Source organism: Vitis riparia, chromosome 10 (assembly GCF_004353265.1).
Source record: "Vitis riparia cultivar Riparia Gloire de Montpellier isolate 1030 chromosome 10, EGFV_Vit.rip_1.0, whole genome shotgun sequence".
In the NCBI taxonomy this organism is placed as follows: Eukaryota; Viridiplantae; Streptophyta; class Magnoliopsida; order Vitales; family Vitaceae; genus Vitis; species Vitis riparia.
In genome coordinates, this window is record NC_048440.1 from 18,531,612 (window position 1) to 18,548,156 (window position 16,545).

General features: G+C 35.9%; 1 protein-coding gene across 2 annotated transcripts; it reads right to left on the reverse strand.

Annotated features, from left to right (window-relative positions):
* Window positions 1-11,161: 11,161 nt before the first annotated feature.
* On the reverse strand, window positions 11,162-16,431 carry LOC117924190 (internal alternative NAD(P)H-ubiquinone oxidoreductase A1, mitochondrial-like). 2 transcript variants are annotated; one of them, XR_004652739.1, is made up of 10 exons: window positions 16,273-16,431; window positions 14,801-15,472; window positions 14,476-14,689; window positions 13,585-13,748; window positions 13,430-13,495; window positions 13,179-13,342; window positions 12,984-13,098; window positions 12,722-12,901; window positions 12,270-12,585; window positions 11,162-12,074 (listed from the first exon to the last, which is right to left on the reverse strand). XR_004652739.1 is itself a non-coding variant. In XM_034842771.1 (9 exons), exons 2-9 carry the CDS (start codon window positions 15,380-15,382, stop codon window positions 12,430-12,432), a joined length of 1,641 nt encoding a protein of 546 aa, XP_034698662.1. In that variant the 5' UTR covers window positions 15,383-15,472; window positions 16,273-16,431; the 3' UTR covers window positions 12,103-12,429. The 2 variants fall into 2 exon arrangements, 1 of the variants encoding a protein (XP_034698662.1); XM_034842771.1 differs by lacking the exon at window positions 11,162-12,074 and having other exon boundaries at window positions 12,103-12,585.
* Window positions 16,432-16,545: the final 114 nt, after the last annotated feature.

Consider the following 16,545-nt stretch of genomic DNA (forward strand, 5'->3'; position numbering starts at 1 on the left):
TGCCCTCTTCGGTAGTTGGTAGTTTGGTAGTGTACATAGAGTAGCCAAGATTTCCAAGGGTTTGTAGCTAGTGATGTATCATGTACTGTATAAACTGAGGTTGCATACAATGGGATTTTCAATTTTTATTATGCTTTGGCCTTCTTCTTCTTCTTCTTCTTCTATGCTTTCATTTATTTTAGGGAAACATGTCAAATACACTTAACCACTCCCAAAATCATCCCATATGATCAGCTCTTAAATGACCTTTCAATTATAAAAGAGGCCTTAGCCCTTTTTTCCCTTTTTTTTTTGGTTGCTTTTGTGGGCATCGGTTTGCCGCTAATTAAAGCTAGATATGTCTTCTATTTCAATAATTGAGCTAAATTTAATATAATGATTGCATTGAAATGCTGAATAATTTCTATTCAAAGTATAGTTGACACATAACCACCACACTTTCAAAAATCAATTGAGTAACCATTTCAACACACCGGAAAATAATCTTCATCAAATTTGTGCAAGCCAATAAGCTAAAAACATGCTTGACTTTCATCTTCTGCAAGTTGTGTTGAGTCGTTTTGACCCGCAATGTGATAATATTGTTATTTTTGAATCTTAATTTTTCTTAAAGTCCATTTAATAGTAATTTTAGGAAGCACTTTTAGTTTGAATTTGTTTTTTTTTTATAAAAAAAAAAGGATATTTGACACAATTTAGGAAATGTTTTTAAAAATATAAAAAATCGTTTGTAATTGTTTTATAGAAAAACACTTTTACTAAAAGCACTTCAAGTAAAAACACTATTAAATGGGCTTTTAGTTTTCTTATTTATAGATTTTGATTGAAGAAAGACTAAGCGAGCGTTTGACAATGATTTTAGAAAGTATTTTTAGTATTTTTAACACATTAAAATTTTTATTTTCAAAATTTTAAAAATATTAGAAATAATTCTTAAAATTACTATCAAATGCATTCTAAATGAAAATTAAAATGATATAAGAGCATAAGACTCGAGAGAGGCTAAAGTGAATATTATTGGAATATAAGAGCATAATATTGCGTATTTTCTTCATAAATTCATTTTTCTCTTTCTCTGACCTTATTGAAATCATTTATTCTATCAAGCTTCTTAATATTAAATTTTATTATGATTTTTTGTTAATGACATTAGTTTTATTACCATTTTTTTTTTATGAAATACCATGATCAAGAACAAGAGCAAAAAAAAACACACACACACAAAGTAAATAATAATTTAATTCATTTTAAAACCTACGTTTAGACAAAACTTTTATTATTGTTTAAGAACATTACGATCTTATCCTTTTTCAAATCTCAAAACTCTAACAATAAAAAATAATAAAAAAAAATCTTTTCAGATTTTATCTAATTATTAAGGATACATAAAAATGGCCCACACAAATCCTTTTTTTTTTTTGTGTGTGCCCCCACGAGATGTATACAAAATTAAAAAATTTTAAATTGGATGAGGTTAGGCGGCTATGACTTTGATGAGAATCCAATTTCCTCAGCCCAACCCACTCCACCCTAGGTTTAGGATAGGTACGAAATATATTTTGATCATCATGACAGGTTTAGATACGGGTAACATTCAAAACAAAGACCCCAAAAGCTTATAAACTATTCAGCATTTACAACAGGAGCATCACACTTGTAGTGGAAAATTGGAAATGATATGAAGTCCAATTTTCAAATCCCACTCCTAAAACACCCAATAAAATTTGACCAGTTGAGCCCTTTTCCACTACCCATCTTCTTAGTCTCTTTATAATTGTTTCTCTTCATTCGGTCTTCTGGTTTGCTTCAAAAACAACCTTAAAATCTGGTAAAGCAATTCAGGATCTTATGAAAGATCTGGTAACTTCCATTTATCATATTATAATTAGAAACAGAATCGAAGAGCAATTCTATCCGGTGAACCGTCGACTTGATTCAATGTACACAACGTTAAAATTTTCAAGCTTACTATAATTGGATTTGATCGTTTATTTGTTTATTGAATTTGAGGCGGACAGCTCAGCTGGCAGCTTCTTTTAATCTTTATTCTCAATGGATTGAGACAGCTTCGCTTTGCTTTGTTTGGTGGACAACTGGCCATGAGCATCGTCTCTCTTTAGTCATGAGTCATGGGCCATGGGCCATGGCACTAGACGTATGAAATATAAAAGCAGACCCCAAAAGGAGGAAAAGGGGGAAGGTCAAAATGGTCAGTGAACACTGAACAGTCAAAAACCACGTGCAGGTATAGTTGTAATTAATGGAGAAAGCAAGGGTATTTGAGACCTACTTCCCTCTATATATATAACCAACGCCCTTTAACGGTTCAACCCACAACCATCCCACTGTCATACTCACAAAGCTTGTTTCTTTACACTCTCCTCATCAACCTTTGGATCTTCTGAGAAAAGCGATGGCAGGTGGGAGAAGAACCATGATCAACGGTGGAAATTTCTCGCAGAGGTTTTCCGGACGGCCGATCCCCAAGAGAGGTCAGGTGAAGGTTGGGATTGTGGTGGGTTTGGCTCATTCTGTGGCTTCTATCTTCTCTCTCGGTGGCCGTCGGTCACAATCTAATCGGAGAAGTCAGCTTTGAAGCTCTGTAGAGAGCGAGCGAGAGAGAGAGAGAGAGGGCGGGAGGATTTGCAGAGCTGGGGGTGATCTCAGCCGCTCCATCTTGCGAGGAATTAACGGATTGTACAGAGCGTATTTTACTTGCAATGTTTTTGAATGAATCAATTTAGTAATTTAATTTTTCTGCTTTACTACTCTCTGTTTTGGACACGGTGCATATGCTTTGAAATTTAAATGAAGCCCAGCGACGTCGTTTCGTTTCATACAGCATTTCCACCGCACGTGGGTAAAAACGGCACCGTTTTCAAAATATGCTTGCCTAATAATACACCACTTAACCATAAGGTCCACAACTCATGATATAGTGAGAAACTATGTCCAAAGCACAAACCTTACTGACAAAGCCAATATATATATATATATATATATTAAGAGTATTAATAAAATAAATGAAATCCTAAAAAATAAAAAGGAATAAAAATTTCTTTTTAAGTGTGAAAATTTTCCACTAATAGAGATTTCAACATAATAAGCTACACCGTGATGAATGTGTTGAATTTGGTTGTCTATAAGTTTTAATGAAAAAAAGAAATGAGAAACAAGTGGAGACATGAAGTAGAAGGATTAGGGTGAGAAAGATGATGAGTGAATTAGGTGGGTGTCAACAAAATTGTGAATAAATTTGATTTTAGAAGAATTAAAATTGAGTCATTTATGTTGGTTTTTGGCTTAATTAAGAGTTTGATATATTTTAGGAATACTTTGTTCCACAAGGATTATGATTTGATAATTTGTTATATGTTATGATTTCTTACCCAATATAAGAATAATGAATTAATTTTGTGTCCAATTAATAAGTTCAATAAAGAAGTCCAAGTCTTTTGGTCAGAGTGTGTGACAATGACTTTAATCGGAGTTATTATTAGAGTGATTTTAATCAATTCATGTGATTGGCAATCTCTACGGTTTCAACCGATTTTAATGACTTTAGTCAATATTGTTTGAAAAAAATGTCCCCAATTTAATTCATTGCCTAAGAACATGGATGACGTACCCTTATCAAACTTCATAAATATTACATCACCTTTTTTTATCTTTTTTTCTTTTAATATTTATTATGAGTGGCTTTAACCAATTTTGTGCATAAAAAACTCTTCCAATTTGATTTTGTAATTAAGATTTAAAGATTAGTAGATTGATCATCATTAATTGTGGTAAAACATTTTTATCGGGCTTGGTAAATATTATGCAACTTTTTTATTTTCATTTCTTTTTATATTATAATCTATTTTAGTTTATATTTTATTTAATACTCTTAGAAGTTGTGTGTGATTGATTAGGGTAAAGAAGAACAATTTGAAGTTCAAAAAACTTAAAGAGTAACTAAATTTAGTACCGTAAATTAACCTCAAGAGCATGTGGAGAGGGAGTAGTCCGAAGGTGGAGGCTTTACACGGAAAGTAAAAGGAGGTAGTAGATCTCTTCTCCTCACATTTTGGATAAGGACAAGGACATGGCATGTAATTAAAAAACCAAACGAAGTAGGCACATGATTTATATGCACCATGCCGCACATGCTTCATATCTCACTCAAGTGTGGTCCAGGCCTCGCTTTCTGAATTTGCTTTAAAATAATGGATTCCCTCCTTAGTGCTGCATAATTATGAGTGGTAATTAAAAATTGAAACGGTGCCAATAAACGAGGCTTAACTGTTAATTTCAAACGTGAAAGTTCACACTTCACCGGTGGCCCACACATGACACATCACCACTCCAATCAGAGTCGTTAAAGATATGAGAATCGCTTTGGATTTGGTTTACTTGGATGCGCGTTACCCAATGTGACACCACCTTATATACCTCATCTATATGACCGCATTTCTCAACTTTCATCCTACCCCTTTTTAATCAGGTGGCAATTTTCCCTCTAAGTTAAATGTAAATCTTTCTTTTTAATTTTTTATAATAAAATCCGTACATAGTTATCAGATACACATTCAAGATGATAATAATTGAAAGCCACCATCTAGAGTGGTGCCAGGATTCATCCTATGCTTTAATTGCTTAGTTTCCCTTTCAGTCCTCTCAAGACTTGAAAATGCCAGCCAGTGCCAAACCTCACGCACCCCCTCTATATAAAGAAGCAACTTGGGGTAAGTGGCATATCACCCCAACTACAACAGCACTCCACACCTACACTCAAAGAGAGTCTCTACTTCGATCTTTCTAGTGTGAACATAGCAGAAAAAGAGATGGGAGATGCCAGAAAAAGTATGGGGAGTAGTGGAAGATTTCCTCAGAGGCCTTGTGGGCGACCGATGCCGAAGAGGGGTCAGGTGAAGGTGGCCATAGTTGTGGGGATTGCCCACTCTTTGGTCTCCATCTTCTCTCCCACCAGTGGACGCTCACAACCGAGCTCCCAACCCAGTTTTGAAGGTTGAAATTTGCGTGTCAAGCGGCTGGAATAGTATCTGAGCCGCTCGGTGGTGAACATAGAGCAGCCAAGAAGAGGTTGTAGCTCGCGATCTATCGTGTACTGATCGGCTGATCAACAAAGAGAGTTCGCATATAACGCATGGAATTTTCATTTTCAGTGTTAACCTCTGGTTTCTTCTTTTTATCTCTGTGTTTATCTCGAGGCACACCTCTCTGGTTATGTTTCGCATATGTAATAGAATGTTACTCTTTGGCGTATGGAAATGAGGAATGGGAACGCACCATCTTCTTTCTTTTCCTAATTTTGTCTTGAATAGGAATAAATTTAACGATAAAAAATTAAAATAATTATTTGTTTCCATTTCCATAGTAAGAACGAAAATGAAAGAAAAAAAAAAATTGAAAAATCTCACATTATGTATAATTTAAAATATATATATTTTTATTTTTATTAGAAAACCGAGATTTTTTTTTTTGGCTGAATGATAAAAATCTATTTAGATTTATGATTTACAAATAATTTTTTAAAAAAAAATTAATATTATTATTTAGTTGTTGTTTTTGAAAAATAATTTTTAAAAACAAAGTAATAAATTTAATAATTTTTAAAAAATACTATTAAAATGATTGATTATAAAATGTTATTATTTATTTTTAACAAAATAAATCAAATATACTTTTATAAGATTTTAATATACATATTTTATAATATTTATAAAAAAAAAATATATGACTCTATTATAGAATTACTATTCATATTTTACTAAATACTATTTTTTAATTTATTTTTATTTTTAATAATATTTGAATTAAAATTATTTTATATTATTGAAATTAAATTTACAATTTTATTTTTACAAAATCAAAATAAAAAATTATTTTTAAATTTTTTTACATTAAAAGAATCAAAATGCCTTCTCTTATAAATGAATTGAAATTTTATTTATAAACTTAAAATTATTTTTAATTTTATTACCATTATCATTTAAATTATTTAAATATATATATATATAAAAGAGTTAAAATACCAACATATGCATTCTCACTCCTCATTCCCTCCTAACCAATCTAGGAAGAAGATAATGTATTGATGATCCATAAGGAGTAGCTCCTATAAAATGATGGAAATATTGACGATACTAAAAACAAAGGGAAGGCTAACTATTCAGAAGAACAAGACAGCTATGGCGTGAATCAAAGTCAGGGTCAATTTTCAAATCCCATCCTCGTTTCTCACCCATATAGTACTATAGTAGAGAGGAGAGAAGTCTTTTCAGGCTTTACCCACCACCACCTTTTAAGCATCCAATAAGGCATGATCCACACCCAACTTTATCCCCTCACTATCCCAAGCGGGGTCTAATGGACACTTGTCACGCTGCCTCGAGAACTTTACATTTTTTCCTTTCGTTCACAGGCATTTTTTTGTCTTTCTGAAAAGGAAATTCGGAATCTAAAGATAAATTTCCTAATCATAAACTATAGGTCAATAATTATGGCTCAATTAAAGAGCGTTTTGTATTCAATGAAGGTAGTTGGTGGCTAGTACTCTTGAGTCTTGATTCAAGGTACCAGCTTTAAATTGTTGAAGATAAGTACAATTGGAATCCTATTACGTATTGGGTACTAACCAAGCCTGTCAGCTCAACTCCCAAATTATTGACACATTTGTTTACAAAATCATAGGTCGGGAGTCGGGACAGCTTCACGTTTCTATGTTGGCTCAACGTTGAGCACCGTCTGTCAATATAATAATTGTATTTTGAACATATTTGTTAGATTCTACTTTATAAAAACCGGGTTGGGGTCAAGTGGACCGAGTAGGGAAGGGAAGGGCAGGGCAGGGCAGGGCCACTCTGCAGGACGCCCCCCATGTGATGCACATGCACATTTTTATTGTCTTTTATTTCTCCCACATTTCGAGATGACTCACTCCGCCCAAATGACAAAAGTACCCTCACATATTAGCAACGTGGGTCAAGTCAAATGCGCATAAGGAAAAAGGAGTATGAACGGAAGGGTGGACAAAGGGGTCAAAATCGTCAATGAACAGTCAAAAACCATGTGCAGGTATTTGGTAATTAATGCAAAAAGTAAGGGCATTTGAGAACCACTTGCCTCTATATAACCAAACAAAGCTGCTGGCCTGCTGCATCAAGATACAAGTCGGTTGCTCTTCTGTGAAGCGAAAGCAAAAGCGATGGCAGGTGGAAGAGGAGACATGATCAACGGCGGAAGTTTCTCACAGAGGTTTTCAGGCCGTCCAATTCCAAAGAGAGGTCAGGTGAAGGTGGCGATTGCGGTGGGTTTCGCTCATTCCGTGGCTTCTATCTTCTCTCTCGGTGGCCGGCGAACAGGCCTCAGTCGGAGAAGCCATTATTGATAGTTGGGAGAGAGAAAGTGAGAGATTTTTATAGTGCTCGGGAAGATGTGAGCCGCCGCTCGATCTTTCAAGTAGCTTAACAGATATGTACAGAGAATATTTCGTCGTAATGTTTTGAATGAATCAATTTTGCCCCCTTTTTTTCCAGCTCTACTTCTATGATCTATTTTAAGAAAGTGAAAACGTCGTCGTTTCATACAGCATTCCCAGCACACATTTGATCTCGCGGTGGCAAATCATTAGAATCGACGGTCATTATTCATTTTCAATAGAATATTTTTATTGTTGGAATTGAAGGGTTATTAGTTTTAAAAATGTCAAAATAAAAAATTATTGACAATCTCTGGTCCAAATAAAATAATGACCCAATGGAATGTAAAGAATTTGTTGATGTAATTAATTTATTTTTTCAAAAAATAAAAACTGTATTTTAACCAATATTATGTCCTTAAGAGATTTTCTTTTTCCTTTTTTTTTTTTCTTTTTTTTTTTATTTTTATTTTTTTTAAAGTAGGGTTTATTGCGCAAGTTATTTGAATCTATATGAAAATTTAGATTTTTTTTTTCTTTTCTTGTATGCGTAAAAAGTGGAACTCATATTTTTATATCATATTGATTTATTAGTGGTTAAAAAGGTTTTAAATATGAACTGAACTTAAAATTTTGATGACAAAGCTAACCATCAGTGGCACCAAAAACTAAGATTTATGAATGGGAGTGCAACAATGTTGTTTTGATAAATCAAGGGGCTGTTTGGAAGTATTTTTGAAAATAATTATTGACAATACTTTTTAAAAATAATTTTTTAATATTTTTAAAACAGAATTTTGTTCTATAACTTGAAATATTATCCATTATCTGTATTTCTAAATAATTTTTATTTATAATCTTTTATTTTTAGTCATTTTTCATATTTATATAATTACTTTTTAAAATAATTCTAAAAAAATAAGTGAAAATAATTAAAACATATTATAATGTCATGTTTTTTAGAATAAATTTTAAAAACTTATTTGTATTAAGATTAATTATTTTATTTTAAAATTCTATATCATTTAATATAAATAATTATTATAAAACTTAGAAATAACAATAAAATAAGTTTAGTAGGATGAATTTTATGTTTATTTATATTTATTTTCATCCCTTAAAAGATATTTAAATGGGATAAGGATAGGTTAGGAAATTCATTCTCATACCTGTTTTATCTTGATTAATTTTTTTTAAAATTTAAAATTTATTAAAAATGAATATGATTTATAAATGAAAAAATATTTATAATTTATTTTTATGAAAAAGTAATATTTTATTTATATTTAGAAAATTAAAAATAAATCAATTAAAACAATTTTTTATTTATAATTATGTATAATTGAGATCAGGTGAGACCGAACAAAATCATACCCAAATCCGTCTAGAACTTACCCAACTTTTTAAAAACCTTTCAAATTTATTCCAAACTAATTTATCTTTATTACAAACTTGTTCGTGAGGAGCAGGGTGGGACGATTCCAACCGTACAAGTACCCAAAAAAAAATCTACACATTACCCTCCCCAGTACACGAGCAACGATTAAAAAAAAATAAAGAAAACAAAAGTTAGAAGATGCTTTATTAAATGTTAAAGAGAAGCGTTACGGTTACGGTGGGGTCAAATTAAAGTGCCAATTTTCAAATCCCACGACCACCCATAATGGAGGGAAGTCAGTGTTCAAGGCCCTACCGCTCCACCACAGGACATGACCCGCACTCGTAACCAGTTCAGAGGATGCTGCACTCACTCTCTCTGGGTATGGAATACTGTTTCTCACACTTCCCCCAAGTGCTTCTCACTCTTCTTCCTTTTCTCTGGGGTACTTCAAAGAAATGTTCAAGGGAATCTACCCTACCATAATTATTAAGCTGCTTTAAACCATTTAAAACAAGTAGTGTATGGTTGGATTCAATCATTTTCATTTTATACTAAGCTTTGTCTCCCCCATCTCACAAATTATTAAGATGCTTTGCCGCTTCACCTTCAGCATTGAGACAATCAAAATATTAAGTAGTTGCTAATCGTTAACAGCCTCTTTTAATTAGAACCCTTCACAAGTATTTTTACAATTTATAAAAGCTGTAGGGGCATTTGCAAACCAAGCCACCTCACAGCTAATTCCCCACCAGCAGCCTCAGGATCTTCCGTGGAAAGCGATGGGAGGCGCGAGAAGAGCCGGGATCAACGGCGGGAATTTCTCCCAGAGGTTCTCAGGCTGCCCGATTCCGAAAAGAGGCCAGGTGAAGGTGGGGATTATTGTGGTGGGCCTTGCTCAGTCAGTGGGCGGCGGTCACGTCCCAATCGGAGAACTCAATTTTAATGCTTTACGGAGGGAGAAAGTGAAGATTTTGCCGTGCTTTGAATTATGATGGCTTTTTAATGAATGAGTCAATTTTTCTAGTCTCGTTCTCATTCAGCATTCCAAGAACTCGGACAAAGAACGTCACCGGTCACCACAGTGGGTTCATTGTACTTGTACCATACTCTTTGTGGGTGCACGGCAATAATGAAATGAACTCGTGGATAACTGTTGAGATGTGGAGGCTGGTGCTGTGCGATGGGCCACGCCTTGGACGTCTTTTTCAGTACTGTTGACATTTTATATTAATATTGCTTATTATTTTACATTAAGTTCTACATGAAAATCTTAATGACTTAACCAAGACGTTTCATATTTAAAAAGATATTTTAAAGGATATTAATTGAAAATGTAATAGAGCAAGCATGTGGTCATTGTCCGGGCATCAACTTGCTTTGTATAAGCATGTGGTCCTGCTCATGTGGTCTTGTTTCTGTTTTGTCCTTTTGCAGGATTTTCAGGTTTTGAAATAAAGTCAAAAGTTTGAGTCACATGTGATATCCGCATGCTTGCAACAATCTATTTACACTTTACACATGATTTTTAGGTGTTGGGTTTTTTTTCCCAAGGTGCTTCTTTCTGGAGGTCAAGCTCATTCTTCCCCTTGGAGGGGATTTGAAGGCTTTTTACAGAGTCTAGTGTCGCCTAGTTGCAAAGACTTTACTCAGAGATGACTAGAAGGTACTGCTTTGGGATGGTTTGCTTTTTGTCTGCTTTAAAATCCCTTTCCCACATCGAAAGGAAGGAAGCAACATTAAGCACGAAATATGTGATTGTTGTCATATTCTCCTCAAAAAGGCAAACTAGGGATATATATCGTTTGTTGTAGTATGTGACTAAAAATAAAGAGGATAAACGTCGTCGTTTCACTCTGTTCCACTCAAGAATGTACCTATAATATGGTTTAATGATATTTTTAAAATTTTAATACACGAGGATTAATATAAATATTCTTTTATATAATCATAATTTTGATATAATAAAAGCTTTTTCTTTATTTTCGTAGGTATTTTGTCGAATCACATTAAATTTGTATATTTTCTTTTGTTTTTCCCAAATTTCTTCATTAGAAATTGTTGTAAGAATCACAGCATAGTTTATTAATTATTGGAAAAGATGAAATTGAAACCATGGTAATTTTCATTTTATGCGTTTAATGGTTTATTAATTATTAGAGGATATTCATATTTAATTGGAGATACTAATTATTGGGACTTGGGAAAAGACATAAAGCCTAGGCAGACCCACTCTGCCCCGTGCCAAATGATGCCTAATTCACTTTTTATAATTTTTATTGATATACACACAATTGGCATGTGATCTTTACGCACATGTTGAATTAATTCACTTTCTTAAAGCCTTGCTTGACTCCCACTTTAAGACGGCACCTTTTATTTTGCTCATATCATAGCTTTTTCCCAAATGACAACAACGCCCTCATTAAAAGGCACTAAGATTAGAAAGTATTATTGTAATTTGACGGAAAACTAAGGGCATTTTAGAACCGAATCCTCTATATAACCCAGATGCCTCCCACCTCACCTCTCCACCAAGCCCACTTCAATTAACACTCGCAAAGCTTTTACCTTTACACTTACAAAGCTTCCGCATCGACAACCTTCCAATCTTCTGTGAAACTATGGATGGTGCAGGAGGATCCATGATCAACCGTGGAAGCTTCTCACAGAGGCTCTCTGGCCGTCCGATCCCCAAGAGAGGTCAGGTGAAGATGGGGATCGTGGTGGGGTTCGCCCAATCTGTGGCGTCCATCTTCACACCCAGTGGCCGGCGGTCACATCCCAATCGGAGAACTCAATTGTGAGACTTTCTTTTTTCCTTAAGAGATTGAGAGGTTTTGCAGCGCTTGGAATGATCGCAGCCGCTTCATCTTTCAAGTTTCTAGTGACCACCAGATTGTAAAGAGAATAGACCCCCCTTTGTGTTTGTAACGTTTCAGGAATTTTGAATGAATTGATTTTGTTTTTGCTGTTGCAAATGTTTTCAATCATGGAAACGACGTCGTTTCATATTTCAATTTTGCCTTATCTCGCTGTGGCAAATCATTAGAATGAACGGCCATGATTCATCCCAAAACAGTGCATTCCACACGTGTCTTATGAATGTCCGGTGATACATGCGAGAGGAAAATGCATTCCACGCGTTTGACAGACAAACCCGCACGCGGTAGGGACGATGATGTCACTATGACGGAACCTAACTTTACTCGGCGGCCGCACACCATAAATAAACACGTGGGTAATTGCTCGGTTGCGGTGCTTTTACGCTGACTGTTTAAAAAAAAAAATTGACTTAAAGTGTGACCAATTGGATTTATGAATTTATTCAATTGGAGTGACTTGGTTCAAAGTAACCAGAACAAAAAAACATAAAAAATAAAAATAAAAAAATAAAAAAATAAAATGGTTTGTACATAAAGGCAGCTGTGATAATGGCAATTTATTTTTCCTAGGGTATGGTCTCACCTTGCAGGCCAATAATAATTAATGTGTACCGACCACCCTTATTTGTAGGAAAAAGAAGGCAAAGTCAAGGTTGAATTGGAATGCCTTCACTGAATCTAGAAAATGGGTGATGCGAGAGGCGTGTAACACATTAGGCTTGGGCCATAGGGTTCATGACAGTTCAACCGATGCGCGAGTTGTCTCTACCAAAGACCAGCGTGGTAGCCCAGTTGACAGCCACGTAAAAGCGGTTCCTCCAACTCACGACACGAGTCAAGTAGGCTGAGCGCCAGACGAGCCAGCTGATGAACCCTGCATGTGAAATGCCCCTGGCATCCTGCCAAACATAAGTCACAGAGTCAGAAATCATGACTCGTGAGTCATCCCATGTTCCCCCAAACGATTACAAAACGTGATGGAGTTGAATTGAATTGCAAGTGTGAACATAAGAACATAGTCAGCAACCAGCGTACCTTGGACTGTCGGAGATCAACCAGCGCCTTGTAACGCCCCACCGATGCCATGCTGCCAAGGTGCTTGTACACGAAAGGCTCTCCCATTGTGATGTCTTTCCCACTCAAGGCCTTGCCTCCATTTTCCTTACCTATCCTATTAAACAACTCTACCAGAAACTTTCCTTGCCTTTCTGCAACCTGTTCCCACAATGTCGTTTAACCTATTAGTTTCAAAATCAATGACAAAAATAAAATATGCTAGTGGAATAACATATCTGACCTGAGCCAGGGCTGGAAGCACTTGCTTTCCTGTCTGCTCAAGAAAACCTGCACAATCTCCCAGTGCAAACACATCTTCCACTGAAGGAATCCTGAACCATTCATCCACACCAATCCTATATACATCCATATGTTAAGTTAATATAGAGGAGAAGAACAAATACGAAAATAAAAAATGTAGTGTAAATAACCATACCTTCCACCAGGGGACTTGGAAACGTTCAGTGATTTCACAAACTCTGAAGGACCCACGCCTGTAGACCATACCAAGAGGCCATATGGAACATCAGTTCCGTCGCTGAGGACTATCTTTTTTTCATGCACCTCTTTCACAACACCTCGCTTAAAGTGAACACCAGACTGATACAAAAGTTCAAGTGTCATACACAATACAAGAAACCGAGCAAGAGACTCTCCTCAAAAGATACAGGAATGCATCTCAATTACCTTAGTTAGGTGGTTTGTTGCATATTGCCTCAGCCCAACTTCGAATGATGACAAAATCTCATTTGCCTGTTCAAGGACAAAATTTGAACTTAGGGTTGATATTAACATATTTGTACAGATTTGGAAGCAGGTGTAGCAAAGAATTGTAGGGATACCTCTATTAGGGTGACTTGGATGTAATCCTTAACATGAGTACTGTACCTCTCACGGACATCTCTCATGATAAAATCACTCAGTTCGCCACTAAACTCCACCCCAGTAGGGCCTCCTCCAATAACAACACAGTGTAATAGGCGCTTCTTTTCTTCTTCTGATATACCTGCAACAATGGATTCAATCCCAACATTAAAACTCCATTTAGGAGCTTAAAATTCTGGCTTTAGTAAGGTGTTGATGATGGAAAAAGCTAAAGCAGTCAATGGCGAAAACTTCAAACAATGCACTCCATATTCTGAAAATTTTGGATGGAATATGGCTCAGGATGAGAAAATGGATTGCAATGGACAAATTAAACTTAATGTCAAAACAGAGCAACTCCCATTAAAAGCTTCTCCGAAGTCCAAACTTGAGAAGAGTGGCTACTATGTTAACCATGGCAACTATCACAAGGACTGATTTGAATAATCAATCAGTATGTTGAACACAACATTTACCTATTTAAGGGATTGATACTGAAATTTGGATAAAGACACACAGCTGCGTGTGTCCTTCTGTAGGATTATATCATGTAATATTTTGTAAAGCCTTTTATATACAAGAAGATAGCGAAGATTGAAGACAAGAAATCCACAGTTCAGGGCAAACAGGAACTCTACAAGTTTTCGCAAATTTTGTCAATCTGATATATAAAATCACAATGAATACAGGGGATTCTTCCTTTCCCCTTCCCCTGCTTTATGTCCTCCTTTCCCCATCTGTAGTCCAACATGTCCATCTATTGGTTCCATTAATTTTAATTCAAAATGATGTTTGCAGGTTTTGTAAGAGGTCAATGTACTTAACTCTTTACAACTAGGGAACCTAATGAAAGAAAAAACATCAGTTACCTGGACTTTCAGAGAGCATGAGGTTCAAGAGAAGCTTCTTCCTTATTTCTTGAGCATGGTTTACTTCGCGAAGGAAAAATGCATGTTCGTTCACTCCCTTGATGCCAAAGGTCAATGGCTCTGCGCCAGAAGCAATAACAAGCTTGTCATATGCAACTCTAAACCGGTAAGGCTCATGGGGTAGTCCAACATTGCCAACCGTCTCACAGTATACCTGATCATGAAGAAATGATTTTAGGTTTTTAATTGACATGGTCTTCAACACAACATAGACTTTCATAAGTGGCACTCACGAAGCATAGATACAATAAAGAGGTTCACTCACTTCGTGTTTGTTTGTGTCGATGCTTGTGCATGAGGCCAGATAGAAGTAGGAATTGGGCTCCGTTGCCAATGCAGACTGTATTCTACCAACAGGTTCAGTCACAGAGCGAAATTCCAGGGTTCCGACACAAGTGGAAGCAAGCAAGGGAGTGAAAACCATGTGGTTCCTTGGTGCTATGCAAACAACATCATAAATTTTGGTGTCAAGTCCTTTGAGGAATCGACAAGCAGCCCACCCAGTACCAAGGACAACAACCCTTGGCTTCTCCCCTGGCTTAGTTGCCTCCAGTCCTGGATAACTTGGGCTATCATTCTCTAAATCAGATTCCTCTGTGACCCTCTCTGCATAAGGAGATTGATATTGGGGGGTTGCCCTTATTCCCCGGCTCCCGAAACTTGTGATATCAACCTTCCTAACGCTGGAAAGTTGCGACAAATTGCCTCCTGATGTAATATTTTCAAAGGAAATTAAAAACTTCTGCGTGTGTCCCGCATCAAAGAACACATCTTTCCCACAACTGTAACTGGGAATGGCGCCTCTTGACCTAAAGAAGCCACTCCTTGCAGCCCTTGCCAGTGCCATTGTAGACTGCTTCTTAATGCAAGACCAGTCTATATGCTTAGAAAGTTCTTATTCAGAACCCAATCCCACAAATGGACCTATTCAAATTTGCTGCAAGATGGAGAAGAGAGAGTCAGCCACACAAATTGCAAATATTTGAAACAAGAACACCTTAAAGCAGTATTAAATAGAGGAAGCCTAATTAATTACTCTCTCAAAACATGTGTGGAAGAAAAGAAATAACCACTTGAGGTTGGAGCTCTCGTCCAAAGGGAATGGACAAGTTCACGCATCAGAAACGATGCTTTCCAAGACTACTCCATGCCCACAAAACAAAAACCAACTTAGCTTTGCTCATCAGTTGATGACAGCAACAAAGACCAAACACTTGCACTATTATAGAAGATCCAAACACATAGAAAATCCCTTACTCCTTCATTGCCAAACACATTTTTGTATACCAACTGGCACAATCAAATCCTGGAACAGCACAACACGGTGACCACTGACCAGTTCTTGAATATATCCAAGTTTACCTGACTTGATTCCCAAGTTTCCTAGATCTACTACCAGCCACCTTAACCTCACCTTTTACTACAGAACATGAAGCAGCCTAAACTCAAAATAAATGGGCAAACCAAACCAAACCAAACCAATCAGAAGAAAAACTTAATATGCTAAGCCCGTGTTCTATCTGCGTCTTGGGTTTCCCACAAGATACCATCTCTTACCAGAGGTACCAGAAAAACAAGATTTCACAACAAAGCAGCATCATTCAAAAAATCAAGGACTACATCATTAATTCCACAAGTAATGCATTAAAAACTAAGAAAACAGAAGACAAGCCATATGAAATTGGAGTGTTAATATCAGAGCAATGAAGAATGGGGGAGAAACTCCATGAAAATTACTTTTCAATTTTGAAGAATTCAGCTTTCTGGCTCAAGCTCAAAGGTTGGGCACGTCCAAAATCTCAGGAGTTGTAGAAAAGAGTTACGGACTCTTCTTCGTAACCACATAACACAACAAAGCCCATATATATGGCCAGTTTTAACCTAGAATAATGTAAGTATGGAACATTGAAAATTCAAAAAAGGCGACTTGCAAAGCAAGAAACTCATTGGAGAATGGAAAGTTTCCATCTAAAGTCTTAGACATTAAAAAAACAGTTTCCATGTTCCTGG